This window comes from Planococcus citri, chromosome 2, assembly GCF_950023065.1.
Source record: "Planococcus citri chromosome 2, ihPlaCitr1.1, whole genome shotgun sequence".
NCBI lineage: Eukaryota > Metazoa > Arthropoda > Insecta > Hemiptera > Pseudococcidae > Planococcus > Planococcus citri.
The window spans coordinates 22,358,077-22,377,667 of NC_088678.1; the positions used below are offsets into that span (position 1 = coordinate 22,358,077).

The following is a 19,591-nucleotide window of genomic DNA, read 5'->3' on the forward strand; positions in this document are numbered from 1 at the left end:
CGAACGTTTTAACCACCACTGGCGGATTCTGCACACTGAGTACTACCAATATCCATAAAAAAAACCAAATCGATTTTTTGGACATCAACCTGGTTTTCTCGTGACAGATCACAATTATGAAAGTTACCGAAAAAATCGAATAAAAAATTATCGAGCACTTATTTATTTGAAAAAATATGCATGAACGACATTTTTAGGGGTTCCTAAAATTGGGGATCTAAAAAGAGGGTAGAAAATTATAAATATTCAGAGAGCTTAATTAATTTTTTCATCTAGATAATTGAATATAAATACCTCAAAACGTTACAATTGGCGCAAATAGCAGGTTTCTAATTTTCCAGGGGTTCCCAAAGTATTGAAATTTATGAAAAATTGGAAAATTGGATTTTTGAGTACCAGCGCAAAATTTTATTGAGCTCAAAATTTGGTAGCATGGAGGTCTTTCAGATATTAATAAACAAACCATAAAAAGGTTTTTTTTTAGCAGGGTTCAAAGGGTAGGTTCAAAATGGTGGTTCCCAAATTCTCCAAAAATTAACACCGCTCCATTTCTATCCCTGAAAGTCAAAAATAGAGAAATCACCTCGCATAACATTTATCGGGTTCAAACAGATATTTTACAGTAAAAAAGTGCTTGAAAATACTCAGTGGTTCCTAAAATAATTTGTTTATTCACAACTTTGGGAACCCCTGAAGCCCAAAAAAATTGTCATTTTGGGTTTAATAGAGTGAGATAGATAATTACTGGGAAAGAGGGAAATTATTTCAATTCCTATTATGGTGGTTAAGCCAATAATAATTATTCCTTAGGGAAGGAATTATACATAATCCTAGATAGCTCAGATTAGTGGAGAGGTTCAATACCATCTACTCTACTCATAAAGTTATTCGAAAGTGCCAAATAATAATAAATACACACATTCAAAAATAATACATACTAGTTATGTGATTTATTGATATAAAAGAACAAAATAGAAAAAATACACTTTTAAGGTTAGTCAATATAAAATAAGGATGAGATTATTTTATAATGGATACAAGCTCTGGCTTGCATCTTACGACTCACATTACTAACTAGAGAAATCTTAATAATAATGATAAGTATAAGCTTATTAATTAGCGATGAAGTAATGTTACGTTAATAGAAATTGAAAGTCTTAATTACTTACTAATGACACTGTACACATTTACTGCCTCTTTTGCGGGTGTCCCTAATACTAAACACTTCGGCAGAAATGTCTTACACGAAGCTCCTTTTCTAAGAGAGATATTCCCAACGGCCAGCAGGATCTGAGAAATATCCAATATACCGTAATTAATAGACATAATTTGAATAGAAATCACGCTGAAAGCACAAATTATCCACTTAAGAAAGTGGGCTAAGACAGGAAAGAGAGGCGGAGGGGAATAGCCCCGCTGCCTATTTGTCTATAAGTTGATGAAGAACCAGCCATCGTGAGTAGCCAAAACCAAGTAAAGTCACTGGTTCAAGATCCAATGCATGGAGCCTTTGAGCTACGAGCCACAGATGTATAAATACTTAGTTTCCCATGTTATCATACTTTCAGTACAAAGAGATACATTAATTTAATAACCGCTAAGGCGATTAAGGCATATTTCCTCATATCAGGTTAACTAACCACTGATTTGTATTTTGGACATTTTATTACAACATTTTAACAGTGGTCAAGTCAATAATTGTCTAGTGCCAAAAAAATGGTCTTATCACAACTCCTCCTTTCAACACTGCAGATGAAAACAGCAGTGGATAATGCCTTGTGACGTATCATTTGTTAGGTTTTTTGAAGTGCTGTATCAACGTGGTTTTTTGATCTGACCCTCATAACCCCTTCCAGTCGTGCTGAGTCTGAATATTAATGTAGTTTTTCGATTTAATCCTCTCATCCCCCATCACAGGTATTCCAATTTGGTCTATAGACGAAAAAAATTACATGAATTGTGTGATGCATTAGCATTGATTTAGTTTTTTGGATTGACCCTCTGAAAACCCTACCGCAGACACTCTGATGTACTTCAAATGTGAAAAAAATATCATGTTGTGTGATAGTATATCGCCTGTTAATTTTTTTTCCTGAAGGGGGACCCGAGTCCTGCGATTTTTTAAAAATTCTTTGAACCTACTTCATCCCCTTACTCCCTCCATGAGTATCACAACCAGTCTTTCACATCTACTCCGAACCATGTACACCTTTTAGAAAACCGTAGACATTATAGCGAGTAAACCTAACTTATACATATACGATTTGTACGGATGATTATAGCAGCAGGCAATGGTGACACAATGGGCGAAACTAGAAAGCGTATGAAAGAATCTGGTGGCGGCGGTGGAGGCGGTGGTTTTGCTGCGCATTCAAGAACATTACCGAAGACTAACTTCCCTCACCTTCATCACCGTTCCCATTCTCATCCGCACACGTTCCCACATTTGCCGCATCATCACTACCATACCCATCCGCATCAGCACCATCATTCTCAACGTCACCCGTATTCGGTACCCGGCGACGTTTACATAACTACTTTGAACGTCACCCCCAGCGTCCATAGCGATTTCGAAGAAGACGAAGACGAACGATTCCGTCATCATGGTCTATTCGGCAGCGAAACGGATACCGATGACGGGAAGGTGACCAGCGTTACGCATACACCCTCCCCCCACCACTTGCTCAACGGCAGTAATGAGACGCAGACGGAGGAAGATGACGAAGCCACTCTTAGAGAGATACTCGTGAGGTATGTTGTTGTGAGATGATCGTGCCCGCCATTATAGTGTTTTGATTTGAGGGGTGCATATGCGAGGGGTAAACCCCCTCGTTATCGCAATATACCCCAGCATGTGTATCGAAATGCTAAAATCTCGCCTTCAATTAGCTAGACTGCAGGTGGAACGGGGAGGAGATGACGATGATGTCGCGTGAAAAGTCGATAACTCATATATACGAAAGTGAAAGAGCAGAGTGGTGAAAAAAATGACCGCCGGAGAGAAAGAGAGCCTCGGTCGTTCGTTTCGCCGCTGGTTGTGTTTATTTTGCGTTTTTACGATTAAATTAATTATCATTAGGCGTTCGTTGTGTAATTATAGCCTACCACGAATGACATTATACCTAATGGCTACTTTTTCGCCGTCTGCTGGCCGATTATTTACAGGTTTTAATTATTTTCACCATTATCGTCGTTTCGTGATTTTAATTAGAATTTTGTATTAGCCGTTTCGTGTCTACGAGGTACTTTATACCTCCAGGCCCAGCTGTCCGCAATTTTTAACCAGGCTAAGTGTGATATACCACGGGGGTTGAAATATACGAGTATTTAAATCTCTTAATTTTGAGGTTCGCTCGGGCTCGGTTCGTGTTTGAAACGAATTGAAAAATTTATAATACAGCCATGTCGCGTCGTCGACGAGCTCTCTTTCTCCAGCAAGCGCGGGTGCCATTTTCAAGTGTGAGACCGTGGTAATTTGCATCGATACGGCCAGAAGGGGGCGTATAAAATTTCGTTAGTGTGGAGTGTGGAGTGTTGCGGTGGCAAAGAGCGAGAGAGAGTCTAACGTGCGATAAATCGCCCTTCCAATATGTTTCGTTTGTCTAGCTCATTGTTGGCGACACGTTGAAAAGTAGTATATATTTTTTTTTTCCTCGAGCCGCCACTTATTATATAGGTGTTATACGGAGTAACGAGCTTTTTGCTATACAAACAGGGGAGCGTGAAAAACAAAAAGACTGTTTTTAACGGTTCTCTTTATAATGGGAAAAGTGCCCAGTTTCTTTTTGCTTTATACATCTGAGCCGTTTATTGTGTAAAGGTAAGGATAAGGCTTTCAGTGTGCCTGGTGTTCATCGTACTCCCATTAAGAAAGCTGCTCTGTGGAAATACTTTTTAAATTTTCGCCGTTGGCAATTCTTTTTCTCTTCTGCGCTTTTTTTTAATTACATTATTTCGTCACTCGATGCTGCGTAATTATTGTTTTTAATTTTTTTTTCTTTACTTTTTCCCTCTCGCTCGCGTAGCGGTGCGTTTTTTTCCCTCGACGACGACGGGAGGGTTCCTCTCCGGCTCGCTGACGGTTTTCCTGTCGCGCCTCGTGCGCTTATCATAAAAATACGGAATTTAAATCCGATTTATACGCGTATTTCTCCGGCCAAGGCGCGCGGCGCGGGCGCGGGCGTGATGTAGTCGCAGACCGCGCCGCTTCTGCATTCGTGTACCTTTCAACTTTTTAATGATGGTTTTGATAAAGACCGTGTGTAATTAAAAAATCCTCTAATGGATCTTCTAAGCCGGTTAAAACGACCAAGTCGAGCTTTTCTCCCTTTTGTTTTTTTTCGGGGCTAAGCGCGAAGCGCCAAGCTCGATGCTCGAAGCGCGAGATGGTTTGTTGTTTGAAATGATGCGAGTAATTGATGCTGCTTGCGCATGGATGGCGTAGCCTCGTAATTATATGACCTTGTTGGGTGATTTGCCAGCATTTTGATGAAACTAAAGGCATAGTGGAGAAATGAGAAGTGGTTATAGGAGTATAAAAGCTCGGGTTGTCTGCATTCGAGTGTGTAAAATTTTTCGTTATAATTATGTATTTATTTTTTCCCATTACGATAATTTTTTCCTGAAGGGTTGATTTCGATATTTATTATTTCTGGAAAATTACAGGATAATAAATGAAGAGAAACTGGTGTCTCTCTCATTTTTGCGATGTTTTTGTTCTGGATTGAGTTTTATTCAATTTGAGTAGCACCATGTATCGAATTTTTAGGAGGTACCACAACTGGCAGAAAATTTTTTGAACCAGACACAGGTGAATAGAAAGAGCATGTAAAAATACTTACATCACTAGCCAAGATTACAGGTGCTTTGCAGTGCATTTTTCGATTTTTGGTGAATTTCTCAACACTTGGGTCAAAAATTGGGGAAAAATCAAACTCTACCAAATTGATCTAGAAATATAAAATTTGCTATGTATCATAATTTTTATCTCTCGTCAAAATTTCATTACTTTTAGTGAATTTTTAAAAATGAATTTTGGGTCAAAACTGAAAAAAAATCAAAATTTTACCAAATTGACGTAAAAAGCTGAAATTTGGGGATTTATGTATCCTGATTCTCCCCCCCACTATTAGATGCTGAAGGAAATTTTTCGATTTTTGGTCAATTTTTGGAAATTATTGAATTTGGACCAAAAATGAAGAAAAGATCATAATTTTACCAAATAGTCTTGGAAAGGTGCAATTTGGCATGCACCCTAATTTTTACACTCTCCCATCCCCAATTTCAGGCACTGAAGTGCATTTTTCGATTTTTGGTGAATTTTTAAAAATCCAATTTTGGTCAAAAAAATAAAAAAAAATCAAAATTTTACCAACTTGACGTAGAAAGCTGAAATTTGGGAATTTATGTATCCTGATCCTTCCCCCTTCACGTTTTCTAGATGCTGAAGGGAATTTTTCGATTTTTGGGCAAATTTTTGGAAATTGAATTTGGGCTATAAAAATAAAGATAAGATCACAATTTTACCAAATAGTCTTGGAAAGGTGCAATTTGGCATGCACCCTCATTTTTACCCTCTCCCATCCCCAATTTCACGTGCTGAAGTGCATTTTTCGATTTTCGATGAACTTTTGAAAATCAAATTTGGGTCATCATATTGAATGAACACAAAAAAAAAATAAATAAATAAATGGGGAAGAATGAAAACCTCACCAAATTGACCTAGGGAGCTGAAATTCGGTAACATACCAGTATGTACTCTGATCCCCCTCTCTCTCCCAAATTTCAGATGCTGAACAGCAATTTTCGATTTTTGATTACTTTTTGAAAATTATAAATTTGGGTTAAAAATGGGAAAAAATCAAAATTTTACCAAATTGACGTAGAAAGCTGAAATTTGGGAACTTATGTCCTCTGATTGCCCTCCCACTCAAATTTCAGATGCTGAAGGGAATTTTTCGATTTTTGGGCAAATTTTTGGAAATTGAATTTGGGCCAAAAATGAAGATAAGATCACAATTTTACCAAATAGTCTTGGAAAGGTGAAATTTGGCATGCATCCTTATTTTTACCCTCTCCCATCCCCAATTTCACGTGCTGAAGTGCATTTTTCGATTTTCGATGAACTTTTGAAAATCAAATTTGGGTCATCATATTGAATGAACACAAAAAAAAAATAAATAAATAAATGGGGAAGAATGAAAACCTCACCAAATTGACCTAGGGAGCTGAAATTCGGTAACATACCAGTATGTACTCTGATCCCCCTCTCTCTCCCAAATTTCAGATGCTGAACAGCAATTTTCGATTTTTGATTACTTTTTGAAAATTATAAATTTGGGTTAAAAATGGGAAAAAATCAAAATTTTACCAAATTGACCTAGAAATCTGAAATTTGAAATGTACTCTACTTTTGACCTCCCAAATCTATTAAAAACAGTTTTGAATCGGTTTGAGTCGTCTTGGAGCCTCCAGCACATTTTTAAAAAAATTGAAATTTCCACAGAATTTTACCTAATGAAGTTGAAAAGCTAAAATTTACTTTATACCCTAATTTCAACATGGTGGGTCGATTGGAGGAGGTTTCAAAATGTTCTGGAGCCTCCAGCCACATTTTGGAAATTCCAGGTTTACAAAAAGTGCTATAAAAACCGTCCAAATTGATTTGAGCACGTATAAATGTAATTGGTGCTTATTATTGACATATTTGATTACCTAATCGATTTCTGCCAGTTCAAAAACATATATTTCTCCAGCAATTTTACATTAGAAAATTTGTAAAATTATCGTTCTGAACCAGTGGAAGCTGATTTTGGAAAAAAGGTATAAAATCGATCAATTAGGTCACTGAAAAGTTGAATTTATTTTATTTCTACCGATTTATTGAATGCTTTCTATGGCACTTTTTGAAAATCTGAAATTTCCAAAATATGGCTGGAGGCTTCAGATCGTCTTAAAATTATCTCCAATTGACTCAGAATGTTTAGATGAGGGTATAAAGTGAATTCTTGGTTGACATTTTGTAGAAATTTTAACTTTCAAGAATCTGCTGAAAGCTTCAGAACTGCTCAAAACGGTTTGGAACTATTTCCAGTCAATTCGAGAGACTGAAAATAGGGTCCATACGCCGAATTTCAGTTTTCTAGGTCTATTTGATAAAGTTTTTATTTTTTCGCATTTTTGTCCTTGATTTAATTTTCAAAAATTCACCAAACTCGAAAAACACATTTTAGTGACTGAAATTTTTGCAATTCTTATTAGCACTGTGTCAAAACTTCACATTTTTGATATTTCTGAATAACTCCAGTTTCAGTATTTCACCCTGGTTACTGTTTTAAATGTCACCAGTACGAAAATAAGCAAATTTTTAAAACAAAAAATTCATTATCTTCAACAATTTTCCAAAACTTGTTCAATTTCTGAAAAAATAAACGTTGAACATTTTTCCTTCCAAGAAACACATTGTACTAAGTAAAAGCAGTTTTGTAATATATCTCGCAAATTTTCATTTTTTTTCATCGCGTATGTTTTTCTCATCCAATCCTGACCTAAAAAGAAATAAATAAAAAAAATCCAAGAAAACACAAAAACAAAACAGAAAGAAAAAAATCTCGATGCATTCGTATTACATATATGGTATATACTCGTATATGTACCAACTTCAAAACCAATGTTGCTTTTCCGCTTTAATGCTGGCAATTTTCGTGACATCTTCGCTCGCATCATTAGAACACCCACTATTACGCGAATATTTTAGCCGACATGAAATACGTATACATTAAGCCCCGCACGAGGTTAACATCCTCTTTTAGAGCCACGCTCGTAAATCCAATATATCAAAAAAAAATTCTATCTCGTCTAAAAAACATCCCTTATTTGGCTGAGTTTTTAAATCTCGTAAGCCATCTTCGTCGATTCGTTAGCCAAAACGAGGCCGTGGAAAAAAATTCTCGGATTTTTTTTTTCCTCTCTAAAAACTCTCCCAAGTATTTAGTTACCGTTTTGGAAATTAATCATAAGACCGGTGGAAGCTTAAATGTTATTAATTTCGCGCGCTTTACTGGCAAAAAATCGTTTTCGTAAGGTCTACGAGAGTTGTAAAAAAAAAGAATACTTACGTTATGTGCGTTTCTTTACGCGTTTTGGTCTTAATCGATAGCATAGTTAGGAATCTCCCGAAGTTTTATGTATTTCTAATTACACGAACGCTATCGTGTAGAGTATTGTTTGGCTCTTTTTGCGAGAAGCTGGTGTCCTCGAATTGGTACCTACGAAATTTTGAACGTTTGATTGAATTTTTAAATAGTGAGATTCCTACTCCATCCCTCCCCTCCTCATCCGGACAAAAATTTCAGAATTTTCAGAAATTTATATAAAATTACCAGTTTTTGAAAATTCTTGTTTTTTTTCAATTTGATTTATTTTGTAAAAGATCTGGAAATTGGTCCTGAAACTAATATTGACTCTCTCAAACCGAACTTCACTGTTTCTGGTCATTCTGTCCCCAGAAGGCGTGGAAATCTATTTGGGGAGAAAAATCGAGTTGTGGATATTACCTTTTTTTGAGGTATCATTGAAAAATGGTGTTCAAAAAACTTCCTGGAAATCGGTCCAAATGTGAATAAACTTCTGAAATAAATCGAGAATAATCTACAACTCGACTTTTGGATGCCTAAAATAATTTCCCCACTTTTCGGATTAAAATTCTGGAGAAATTGAAAATTGCGCTGAAAGCTCTAGAATGGCTTGAAATTGTGAAATTAGGATAGGGAGGGGGGGTTAAGGCAAGATACAGCCATTTGTGCAAATTTCAAAAATCTCCCTACGAACAGAAAATTTACTAATTTTTTGAATTTTTCCTATATTTTGGATCAAAAAATACACTTCAAAATGTATGTCTGGAAATTGTCTGAAATATGGATAAACCCTTGAAACAGGTCGAGAATTAGCCACAACTCGATTTTTAGTTGCCCAAATCAATTTCCTCGCCTTGTGGAGAAATTTTAAAAATCCTGAGAAATCGACAATCGCTCTGGAGGCTCCAGAATGACCAAAAATGGTGAAATTTGGTTCGAGGGAGTTGATATTAGTTTATAAAATTTCAATTTCCGTTATTTTCACTAAAATTGTCGGGGAGCCCGCATAAGGATCCATTGCAGTCCCTTGCTGATCCCCCGGGACAACTTTTTCTTAAAGGGGGAGTCCTAAGGAACATTTCTAGCCCTTGTCCTCAAAAAAAGAGTGCCCCTACTTACAAAATGGCGGCCATTTTGATTGACAGGTCAGCCGAAATCGCAGATTTTGCGTTCCAATATGGGACTAGCATAAAATTTTTTAAACCGTACAAAGGTAGATCGAAAGAGCAGGCAAAAATTCATCACCTGTCAAAATTTAAAGTGCTAAAGTGCCTTTTTCGATTTTTGGTGAATTTTCAAAAATCAAATTTTGGCCAAAATGCGAGAAAAATCAAAATTTTACCAAATTGACCTAGAAAGCTGAAATTGGAGATATATCCTATTTTCGACCTGCCAAATCGATTGGAAACTGTTTCAAACCGTTTTGAGCAGTTCTGGAGCCTCCAGCAGATTTTTGAAACGGAGTTGGATAACAGAAATTTATGTACTCTGCAAACTAATTTCAATACAATATGAAGTCGACTGCATGATGGTTTCAAATGGTTTTGAAGCTTCCAGCTACTTTTTAGAAATTTCAATTCTCTTAAAGACGCCATGAAACCTCTCAAAAATTCACTGGAGGCTCCAAAATGACTTGAACCCACCTGGAGTCGTCTTCAAAGAGTGTTAAAATGGGAGTACATAGTTAATTTCAGCTTTCCATCTCCATTTGCCGAAATTTTGGGGGAATTTTGGGGAAATTTCAATTTTCAAAAATTTCCTGGAGGCTTCATTAATTTTGAAAAAATCGCTGGAGGCACCAAAACGACTTGAAATTTACCTGCATTTGACTTAATGGCGTATTGAAATTAGTTTGCAGAAAGAATTTAGACTTTCCATCTAAGTTTGATGAAATTTTGGGGCAATTTCGAGTTTCGAAAAACTACTGTAGTCTCCAGTAATTTTCAAAAAATCGCTGGAGGCTCCAAAACAACTTGAAATCTCCCTGCAGTTGACTTCGTAGCGTATTGAAATTAGTTTGCAGAATTAATTTCGACTATCCAACTCCATTTGATAAAATTTTGTGGGAATTTCGAGTTTCAAAAATCTGCTGGAGGCTCCAGAACTGCTCTAAACGGTTTGAAACAGTTTCCGATCGATTTGACAGGTCGAAAATAGGGTATATCTCCAATTTCAGCTTTCTAGGTCAATTTGGTAAAATTTTGATTTTTCTCACATTTTGGCCAAAATTTGATTTTCAAAAATTCGCCAAAAATTGAAAAAGGCACTTTAGCACTTGAAATTTTGACAGGTGATGAATTTTTTCCTGCTCTTTCGATCAACCTTTATAAGGTTTAAAAACTTTTATGCTAGTCCCATGTTGGAACGCAAAATCTGCGATTTTGGCTGATCTGTCAATCAAAATGGCTGCCATTTTCTAAGTAGGGCCACTTTTTTTTTGAGCACAAGGGCTAGAAATGTTCCTTAGAACTCCCCCTTTGAACAAATTTTTCCTGGAGGATCGACAGGGGGTGCAATTGATCCTTATGCGGGCGTCCCAACTACATATATAACTAGTACCTACATTTTCATAGAAAAAAAAAGGCACAAAAATCGCCGAAAATGTTCTATTTTTAATTTTCAAAAATCCCCCAAAAATCAATCTGGGAAGCTGAAATTTTGGTCTTGGGGGTTTAAGACCATGATATATATTCCAAACAATTGCGGTTTCGTTCCAATCGGAGGCAAATACCTCGAGAGATTTCCTGGTAAATTTCCAAAAAATAAAATCAAAATAAAATTGAACAAAAATTGAAATTTCAGCTTTTTAATGCGAAAATGAAATTTTGCCTGTATAATTGCACTTTTTTGTGTAGTTTTGAATGGACTTTCGAACTTCTTGAGGTTCGACTCAAAATTTGTCTTTTGAGGGTGGTATACTTATTTATCTGTCAAAAAATTTACCGAATTTTTCTATAAGAACAATGCGTTTTTTCAACCTTAATAATTGTAAAAATTTTGAAAACCGTTTGATTAATTTTCATTGGTTCAAAATTTTTTAAAATAAAGTTCTCAATTTTTTATCAAGGAATTCTTGTTGCCATAATCCCTTCAATTTTCATGCTGTACTTGAACCGTCAAAGTACTTTTTTGTGTTCTTTTTAAAGCACATGCAACATGATGTGATCACCTGCGAGATCTGAGGAGTTGTAAATCGTGATCAATTGACAGCTCTGTCTATTTTTAGGGTCAGAAAATCAATTAGAATAAGTATGTGTTGTTGGGGTTGCTGTTACCAGAAAAATTAATCAGCTTATTTTATACTGAACACCCGGTACATTTCAGCAATTTGAGATTTTTGAAACCATCTCCACGCTTCCTTGTTATAGATCGATGATCAAAGCTGCAGTTACTCCGTATCCAATAGTTTAATTAGCAAGCTATACTCGTATTCATAAGTTAAGATTATCGTGGAGTTTTTTTTTCGCTTTATGCGTATAAAATTTTGATACAAAATGAGAAAAAATACACAGCGCTTTGTTTCGTAATGGTAAAACAACGTTTCGTAATGTAAGTAGCGAAGTACACGAGAACAGAGTACACGTACAATATGTAACTACGAAAAATTAAACCCAAGGAACGAGGTTGCATTAAGTTGCACTACGTTCTACTCGTGGTAAAACTTGGCGCAAAAATACATAGTACATAAAAAAAAAACGTAAACTGCTTGATGAAAATCGATGAAGAGCTTTTTTACTTTGATGTCGTAAGTAACTTCGGGCTTGAGAATACATAAAGTTGGACGATTTTAGTAAATGAACCGGGGCGCCGCGAAAGTAAAACAGAAGGGAAGTGCTGGCCCAGTCTGCTTGGAGAATTATTATTTATAAGAAAAAATCTAGACCATATAACGATCAACAGGCGTATTTATAAAGTGACCCTTCGTCGGCATGCTGGTTGACGTGCCGATGATGCCGGGTTCGAGGTTTGAAATAAAACACCACATCATACGGCAGATTTCGCAATTTCAAAACGAGTTTAATTTCTGAAACGAGACAAGAATGGAGCTTGACATATCTGCTTATTGAGCCCGACAGAAGCTTTTGTTGTGCAACCAACACAAAAGCTCGTCGAATGGAGTCGAAAAAGCGTACAGTGCGAGATACATCCTGTGTACGTGGCGAGATCAATGTACTGTTAATCTTGCACTATCGTAATACGAGTACTTTTACCTACTGTGTGTACTATAAAGATGCAAGCGTGAGAATTTTTTATTGGCTCGAGAAATTGCGTGTTTTTTTCCTGTATTTCTTTGTAGGGTTTTTCTATTTATCTTTTTGACGTTTAGTTCTGAATGAAAATGCCTCGCAGTTGACGATCTTTCGTATAGATTCTTATCTGATCTAGATTAACATGGATGAAAAATACTCTTTACTTATATGAATTACCTAATTTTACTATTTTGTAAATTCAATTGAAAAATGGATTCGTACGAGTAAACTACATACACTTAGAAAAGTCTGCGAATTCATCTCGAAAAAATTCAGTTTTGAAAAAAAAAAACTTACAACGTATAGATATTCTTTTCCTTTCTTTTTTCAACGATACACACGTTAAAAAACTACATATATCACAACATAAGTTGTTTCAAGATATTATATTTCAACTTTAACACTTTTACGCTGTATGCAATGCGATAGCAGTGGTTTTATTCTTTTTGAATTTTATCAATTTTTAAATCTATTTTTGTTAGCTTTATTCAATTTAGATTCGTTCTATTTAGTATATAATGTAGGTACCTACCTACACCTACCTTGTACTTGTACTATATTTTCGAGGGTAAAACAAGTTGCAAGTTTTTTCGGCTCGCACGCAGCCTACAGTACACTTGGGGCGTTTTATAGATTCTGGCTTCAGGCTCGTCTAGTTTTTATACTGTGTACATTCCATCTCAAGGGAAGTGAACCGTGAAACGCGAAGATTTTAGAAATGGATACGTTTACCATCGTCGAGTCGTGTCGAATAATTTTCTAGATTAGTTTGCGCATTGTCGAGACTTGGCGCACATTCGATAATGGACCCTCATTGGGGATATTATTTTCTATTTAATGGATTATAATATTCTATGTTTTTCCTGAAACCTTTTGCCTTTGGCTTTTGGTTCGATCGTATTTGGTCTCCGAGTGGCCGACGACGAACGAATGATAAAATTCGTCTAGTTATTATAACCGTACCTACTTGCTTCGTGTTAATCGCTCCAATTATGTGATTGCTTATACGAAACTCGAGAAAAGCTTTATTGTTGATTTTTTCCAATTTATGAACTCGCAGTCGTAGGATTATGAAGTATTTAGTCATCGATTATCAACTTGTATTGAGTTGAAGAAATTTAAGGCGAAAACAAGTCAACAAAATTTTGAATAAAATTTAATTTAAAAAATGTAAAATTGTGAAGACAATGACTTCATTTTTCGAAATTATTGGTTTGAATTTTGTTAAAATGTTGAAAAAGTTGCAGCATTTTCTGGTTCGTATAGAGTAATGACTAGGAAAAATTTTGAAATTGTACTTAAAATGATAAAAATGGTGAAAAAAATTTGAAAAAAGTTGCAAATTTTTTCTCATTTGAAAAATTACTTTCAAAAGGAAAATGATTTTATTTGTAATGATATTTTTTTCAAATAAAAAAATAATACATTATTTTTCTCCACAAAAAAAATTAAAAATTGAAAAAAATGTTCAAATAATAATTTTTTAATGAAAAAAACTTAATACAAAATTGAAATAAAACCAAAAAAAAACTGTTGAAAATGTATAAAATTTGATGTTCGTTTTTATTTTTATTCAAAAATCACAGTTTTTTGGTGAAAAGAAAAGAATTTTGAGGAGAAAAGAAAAAAAAATGCATGTAAAGTCTCCTCTCCCAGGAAAAAAATGAGAAAATTATAAGAAAAAAAATTAATTCTAACTAAGTATTTCATGTAACTGGTTTTTAGTGAAAACGTCGAAAAAACATTGTTTTTTCACACGCTGGCCAATTCTTCAATTTGAAGGAAATTTTCAGCTGTATTTTTTTATTTACTTACGCAAATAATTACTCCTTTATTCAATACTCAATTCGGCTTTCTCTCCTCGAGGATCGTACTTAGCTTTGAATTTATCAAACAACGCAGTCAACTCTTGAATATATATTTGATGATATTTATCCACCAATTCGTTCGAAGGATCTTCCACTTTTGGTAATTTAATCGGACTGCCCACTGTAAAGTCAAAAATTCGAAAATAATTGAAATTATAGAAACCGGTCATTAAATGCACTCGATGTTTTCTAATGAGCAAAAAATTAATGTATTCTCTCATCGTCACAAATTAGTTTGGATGTGCAAAATAATATTTTTTATTACACTTCTATCAACTAGCGAAATATTTGAAAAACTTGTGTAAACTCAACGTACCGACAGTAGTGATGGGTGTTTGATAAGGTAAAATTCCAAATATATGATCAAGTTTCCAAGGACCTTTCGCGAAAACCAATCCTCCTAGCCGGACAGATGAGTGAAGTTTATTTTGCAATCTTATATACCAGTCAGATGACATTTGATCGTAAGTGTTGGTTTCCCCGAAAGTATAAACTGGCACCAAAGATGAACTGCAAAGTACATGTAATTCAATTTGAATTAGGTATTTCTAGAAAGGCAGAATTCATAAATCAACAATATCATTTGTTTGAACGATGCAATATTTTTACCCAGCTTTCAAGGCCACTCTGACAAATCCTTTACGATTTTTTAAAACTATTCGATTAGTGTCTGGAAAAGATCTCATCATTTCGAGGTAGCCTCCAACAGTGACAACGGATACGTTTCCAGGTGGTCCATTTAGCACATGCAAAATGCTGTTGGATGACACTCCGCAAATTCCTAGTTGGTTGAAAAGTGGACAAAAATGTTTAGGTATCAAGAATTATAATCGTTGGGAATTCATTTCAAAACTTACCAAAAAATAAAAGCAGGTCTCTAGTGATGGGGAAATACAAAGGATCATTCTGCATGTGCATATGTGGAGTTAATCCAGGAAACGCTTCGTCGAAATGGTTCACATCGCTACAGAAATTTGTAGACGCTCCGATCGCCCAGATACCATGGGGAAATGAAGCAAATAAATACGTGGTATCTGGTGGCAATTCGGCGGTTTTGACCAGCTTGATTGGGAAATAGTCTCGTCGAGTGTGCCAAAATCTTGATTTACGCAGCCATTTTAATCTGAATATGTTTAGAAACAGTCCTATCATATGTATTATCACTCTTGTGAACATTATCATGAGTGGAAAAAAATGTTGATACATGTTGTGAAATTGTGGACTCAGGATAACTCAGGACAAGTCAAACTCCTTTGTGTGTCTTTTCAAGTGATGAAAGAACTATCTCAATTGTCAGAAAAATGCATGCCTCCCCCCACCTCCTAAAATGATTTATAAAAATTTATATGTGATTGAAATTCGATGAAATTGTGGAAGAAAGTTGCAATTTAATTTGTATGTATGTACTTTGAGTATTTGCAATCTCCTATAGCATCTTCTTTTTTTTTATCAGTTCTCAAAAAATTCCGTATGATATTCAGTACCTACTGATTTAAAAATTCGAAATTATCGTTTTTGTTTGAAATATGATTTCTTAGAGGAAAAATTTGTGAAAAAATCACTTCTCATTTGATAGGAAAAATATCTACCTTCGTCCTCCTTTGTGGATGGTTTCACGATCGTAAACTATCCAAAACAAGTACAGCACAGCAAATACCCATAATGATGGAGTAATGCACGCGTATAAAAATACTAGTGGACCGCAGAAGAGCATCGCTGTCAAAATCCAACAGCCAAACCATTCGTAAAAATCTGCAACCGTTTGAAGGAATGTTGTTGGCTTTGCTTCATCTTGTAACGAAGGTCCGTACTCCTCGTACTCCTGTCATGAAAACTGCGTTAGGTACTAAATGACTATAGCCACCCTATAGCAGAGTAAATATGTGTAAGTGGATCAGGCCCCGCCATTTTTAGAATTTTTTTTCTTCGCCTACTTGTTGAAATTTGCGGAGATGAACTATGAAGGATAATTTTTGAGCTCATCATTACAATTCTACAGCCCTGTAGCGAAATGTGACCTCAAAATATAGGATGAATCAAGAGCGGCGTAGTGTTTGCATATCAAGGAGACCACGGGGGGATGTTATGCAAAAACTTTACGTGTTTCAGAAAGCATTTTTGGGTTTATTTTTATGAGATAATATTTCATTCAAAAAATATGGAAAATTTGTAAAAATTTTCATGGTTTCAAATTTAAAACAGGTTTATTTTGACTCAAATTTTTCAAAATAATGAAAAAAATTGTAAAATTTTTCATGTTTTTAAATATTTTAAAACAGGTTTATTTTGACTGAAATTTTTCAAAAAATATAAAAAAATAGTAAAAATTTTCATGTTTTTAAATATTTTAAAACAGGTTTATTTTGACTGAAATTTTTCAAAAAATATAAAAAAATAGTAAAAATTTTCATGTTTTTAATCATCTTAAAACCGGTTTATTTTGATCCAAATTTTTCAAAAAAATTGCTAAAATTTTTGTTGTTTTTTCCGTTTTTTAAAACTGGTATATTTTACCCCCTTGTTTTTCAAGGATATTGAGAGAGAAGGTTCATGTTTTTGTTTTAAAACTAGTATAGCATTGGTAACTGCCTCCCCTTCCCCTTTTAACATCCTTTTAAAAAAATCAAAGAGACATGAGAAACCATTTTTTCAATAAAAAAGATTCAACAAAATTTTTTGTAAATTTTCAAAATGTTTTTTGGAAAATGTTCTCTTTAGAGACAGTAGATGTAAAACACAGTTTTTGGCCCATTTTGATACTTTTGGCCCACGAACGGTGCCAATGTCTGCCATAAAATGACCTCCAAATGTAAATAAAAACACATCTTGGTCATGATCAAGATAAGCAATCTGGTTCCATATTAATGCCCTAACATGCTACAATGTATACAAGTCAAGTTCAATCAACTGGTTATGTGAAAGAAGAGATATGAAATGTGAGAAAAACAAATTTTCATTCATTCAATATTAAAAAAAAAAAATCGAAATTTTTGTCACGTTTATCAGTTCATTTTCTTCATTTTTTAATAAGATTATTGAATGGTTCAATGATTATAAAATATAGATACATGTACAAGTTGAAAAATTCTAATTGTTTCTCAACTTCAAGCAAAAATAAAAACACTGGGTCACGATCAAGGTTGCTGTACATTCATATAAGTGTTTGAATGCAAATCGACAGAGAGAAAGAAAGAGTGTTTTTGTAGGTATGAGAGAGAAAAAAACTAGTTTGATGCAGTTCCGCTCCTCCGCCTTCATTTACTCCTCATTAGGCAACTTATTCAGCACAAATCTCTGTATACAGTTCGTGATGGTTTTCATAATACATTTGGAGGCCATTTTATGGCAGATCAAAATGGGCCAAAAACAGTGTTTTACATCTACTAGAGGCCATTTTTTAAACATGGGTTGTACCTCACATAGGTAATTATGAGTAATGTAACGAACACAGTATCCCGCGAGGTGGCACCAACTAAGTCTGTCTTGTCCCTTTCCTATTTTATTAAACTATTGAATGTTGAAATTTGAAAAAAAAATCATGGAAATTTTTTTTTTGGTGTTTAAAATTTGCAGGATTATTACACCCGTGAGGAAAGGGCTTTGGATTTGGTTTATTAGGTTGGTGTTTCTTAGTAGAGTTATGAATTTTTGGATGTCAGAAGGGTTGTCTGGGATAGTCATTGGTTTTGGGTTATGCTCCTGCGATCTGATCGATGTACACCAGGCTACTTCTGATTTATCTTGTATAGGATTTTTACACTTTCAGCTCGGTTTTGAGCATTTTCTGATAAAATGGGATACATGAAATTTGGTTAGTTTAGTGAAGGTTCCGCCACACACAATTCCTTTTTTGTTTTCACTTTTTTTAATCTCTAGAATCAATTTTGAGATTTATTAGTTGATGAAAATTTTATCATTTTCCAATCTATTCTCTGCCTTTGTGCCAATTTTCAGCTGTTTTTTGCGAAAGAAAAGCCTACTTAATAAACTTATTTCGGCAACATTTTCCGTCCAAGGTTAGCCAAATTATCCCAGCTTTTTTCATTCTTTTCGCGACGATTTCACAAAATTTTAATTATTATTTTTTCGTCATTAAATTCGTCTCCATTTTTCCCAAATTGAGCAAAATCATTCCAAAAATATGAATTTGAGACATACAATTATGTACATAATATGGGTAAGTTTAATTTCGATCGAAGGGAGCCGCCCATTAAAGCAGAAAATTCTATTGGCCCATGAGCTTGGATTCATATGAAATGATTAAGTGAAATTATACTTATGCAAATATACTTGAGTAGATAATTAAGATTCAAGACTCACCATTGTCCAGTTTTTTTGATCGGTTTCCATAATGATCTAACAGCAAACGAATGCTACAGATTGATTTACATCACAACGTAGAAATTTTTTCAAGTTCCGATTGATGGCTGAATTATTATCTCATTGGAAAGCGCGAGAATTTTTGCAAAATATGTTCAACATGATAATGAAATAGATCAGAAGCTGGCGCAAAACATTTACGCACTTTTAATGATAAAATAAATGTAGGTAAACATCGATACGAATATGAAGTTATTTAGGTGCCCTTGGCATTGATGACGGGTCATCAGTAGTAGGTAACAATGTGCCTTATCTTTGTGTTGAATTTATTGATATCCCAATTTACTACTTTCGACTATTACTATACTTCAGATCTGATGTGCGAAAATTTACTTTTACAATTTTATCTATTTATTCACGTCTCATTAAATTACTTACTCGTAATTCGCGTGAATTTGAATATCAGAATGAAAAATAATGAATACGAAACATCTGAAGAATACAAGGAAAACCCCAGTCAAGCCCAGTTTTTTATGGGAAATTTCATTAACATTTTTTCGACCATATTATAAGGACTTCTACTAGTCAATTTCAAAATTTCCACTCAGAGCAAAATTTATATTCTTACTCAATTTTGACATTTTGTAAAAATTGACTAAATTCGATTTTTTAAACGATCAATGTTACTTACCTACTTTTAAAAAAAATAAAATTCGAATTTCCAAACATTCCACCTCCCTCAACCTCCTGTTAATTAATTTCCTTCGTCATCCAGCTCCTAAAAAACATTTTTGGCGGTCTTTTAAAGGTCAATTATTCGCATGTTGGAAAATTCATCGATGTTATGCTGCAAAATGAGTCGAGTTGGTATACACTCGTATACGAAGGCGTTAATAGAACGTAAAACGAAAAGTAAGCGTCGGTCGTTCCTCTGCTCCGCTTTCTCTTCCTTAACTCGTTATAATTTACTCAACCCTGTAAAGTTATCTAATTTTCGTTCATTATTCGCGACGACTGA

At 34.7% G+C, this 19,591-nt stretch overlaps 2 protein-coding genes across 14 annotated transcripts in view; one reads left to right on the forward strand and one right to left on the reverse strand.

Annotated features, from left to right (window-relative positions):
• Glut1 (Glucose transporter 1) overlaps nucleotides 1–19,591 on the forward strand; it is a 228,417-nt gene that overhangs the window by 147,612 nt on the left and 61,214 nt on the right. For 7 of the 12 annotated variants that reach the window (XM_065349101.1, XM_065349100.1, XM_065349105.1 and 4 more), the window contains one exon: nucleotides 2,283–2,751. The exons of 1 other annotated variant lie outside the window; for it this stretch is intronic. In XM_065349101.1, the coding sequence (XP_065205173.1) occupies nucleotides 2,303–2,751 (449 nt within the window). In that variant the 5' untranslated portion in view covers nucleotides 2,283–2,302. Of the gene's footprint in view, nucleotides 1–2,282; nucleotides 2,752–19,591 lie in introns of those variants that run through there. 4 more of the 12 variants (XM_065349103.1, XM_065349102.1, XM_065349109.1 and 1 more) reach the window with 3 other exon arrangements.
• LOC135835050 (2-acylglycerol O-acyltransferase 2-A-like) lies at nucleotides 921–18,755 on the reverse strand. Of its 2 annotated transcripts, XM_065349113.1 has the most exons (7): nucleotides 18,574–18,755; nucleotides 15,843–16,075; nucleotides 15,111–15,376; nucleotides 14,863–15,034; nucleotides 14,570–14,763; nucleotides 14,201–14,374; nucleotides 921–1,290 (listed from the first exon to the last, which is right to left on the reverse strand). In XM_065349113.1, exons 1-6 carry the CDS (start codon nucleotides 18,601–18,603, stop codon nucleotides 14,217–14,219), a joined length of 1,053 nt encoding a protein of 350 aa, XP_065205185.1. In that variant the 5' UTR covers nucleotides 18,604–18,755; the 3' UTR covers nucleotides 921–1,290; nucleotides 14,201–14,216. The 2 variants fall into 2 exon arrangements, with proteins under 2 accessions (XP_065205185.1, XP_065205184.1); XM_065349112.1 differs by lacking the exon at nucleotides 921–1,290 and having other exon boundaries at nucleotides 13,853–14,374.

Coding starts and splice junctions, on each gene's coding strand:
- LOC135835050 (XM_065349113.1), bottom strand. CDS start 18,603: ATGGAAACCGATCAAAAAAACTGGACAATG. Junction 15,035..15,110: donor AGACCTGCTTTTATTTTTTG/GTAAGTTTTGAA, acceptor TCAACCAACTAG/GAATTTGCGGAGTGTCATCC. Junction 14,764..14,862: donor AGAGTGGCCTTGAAAGCTGG/GTAAAAATATTG, acceptor TGTACTTTGCAG/TTCATCTTTGGTGCCAGTTT.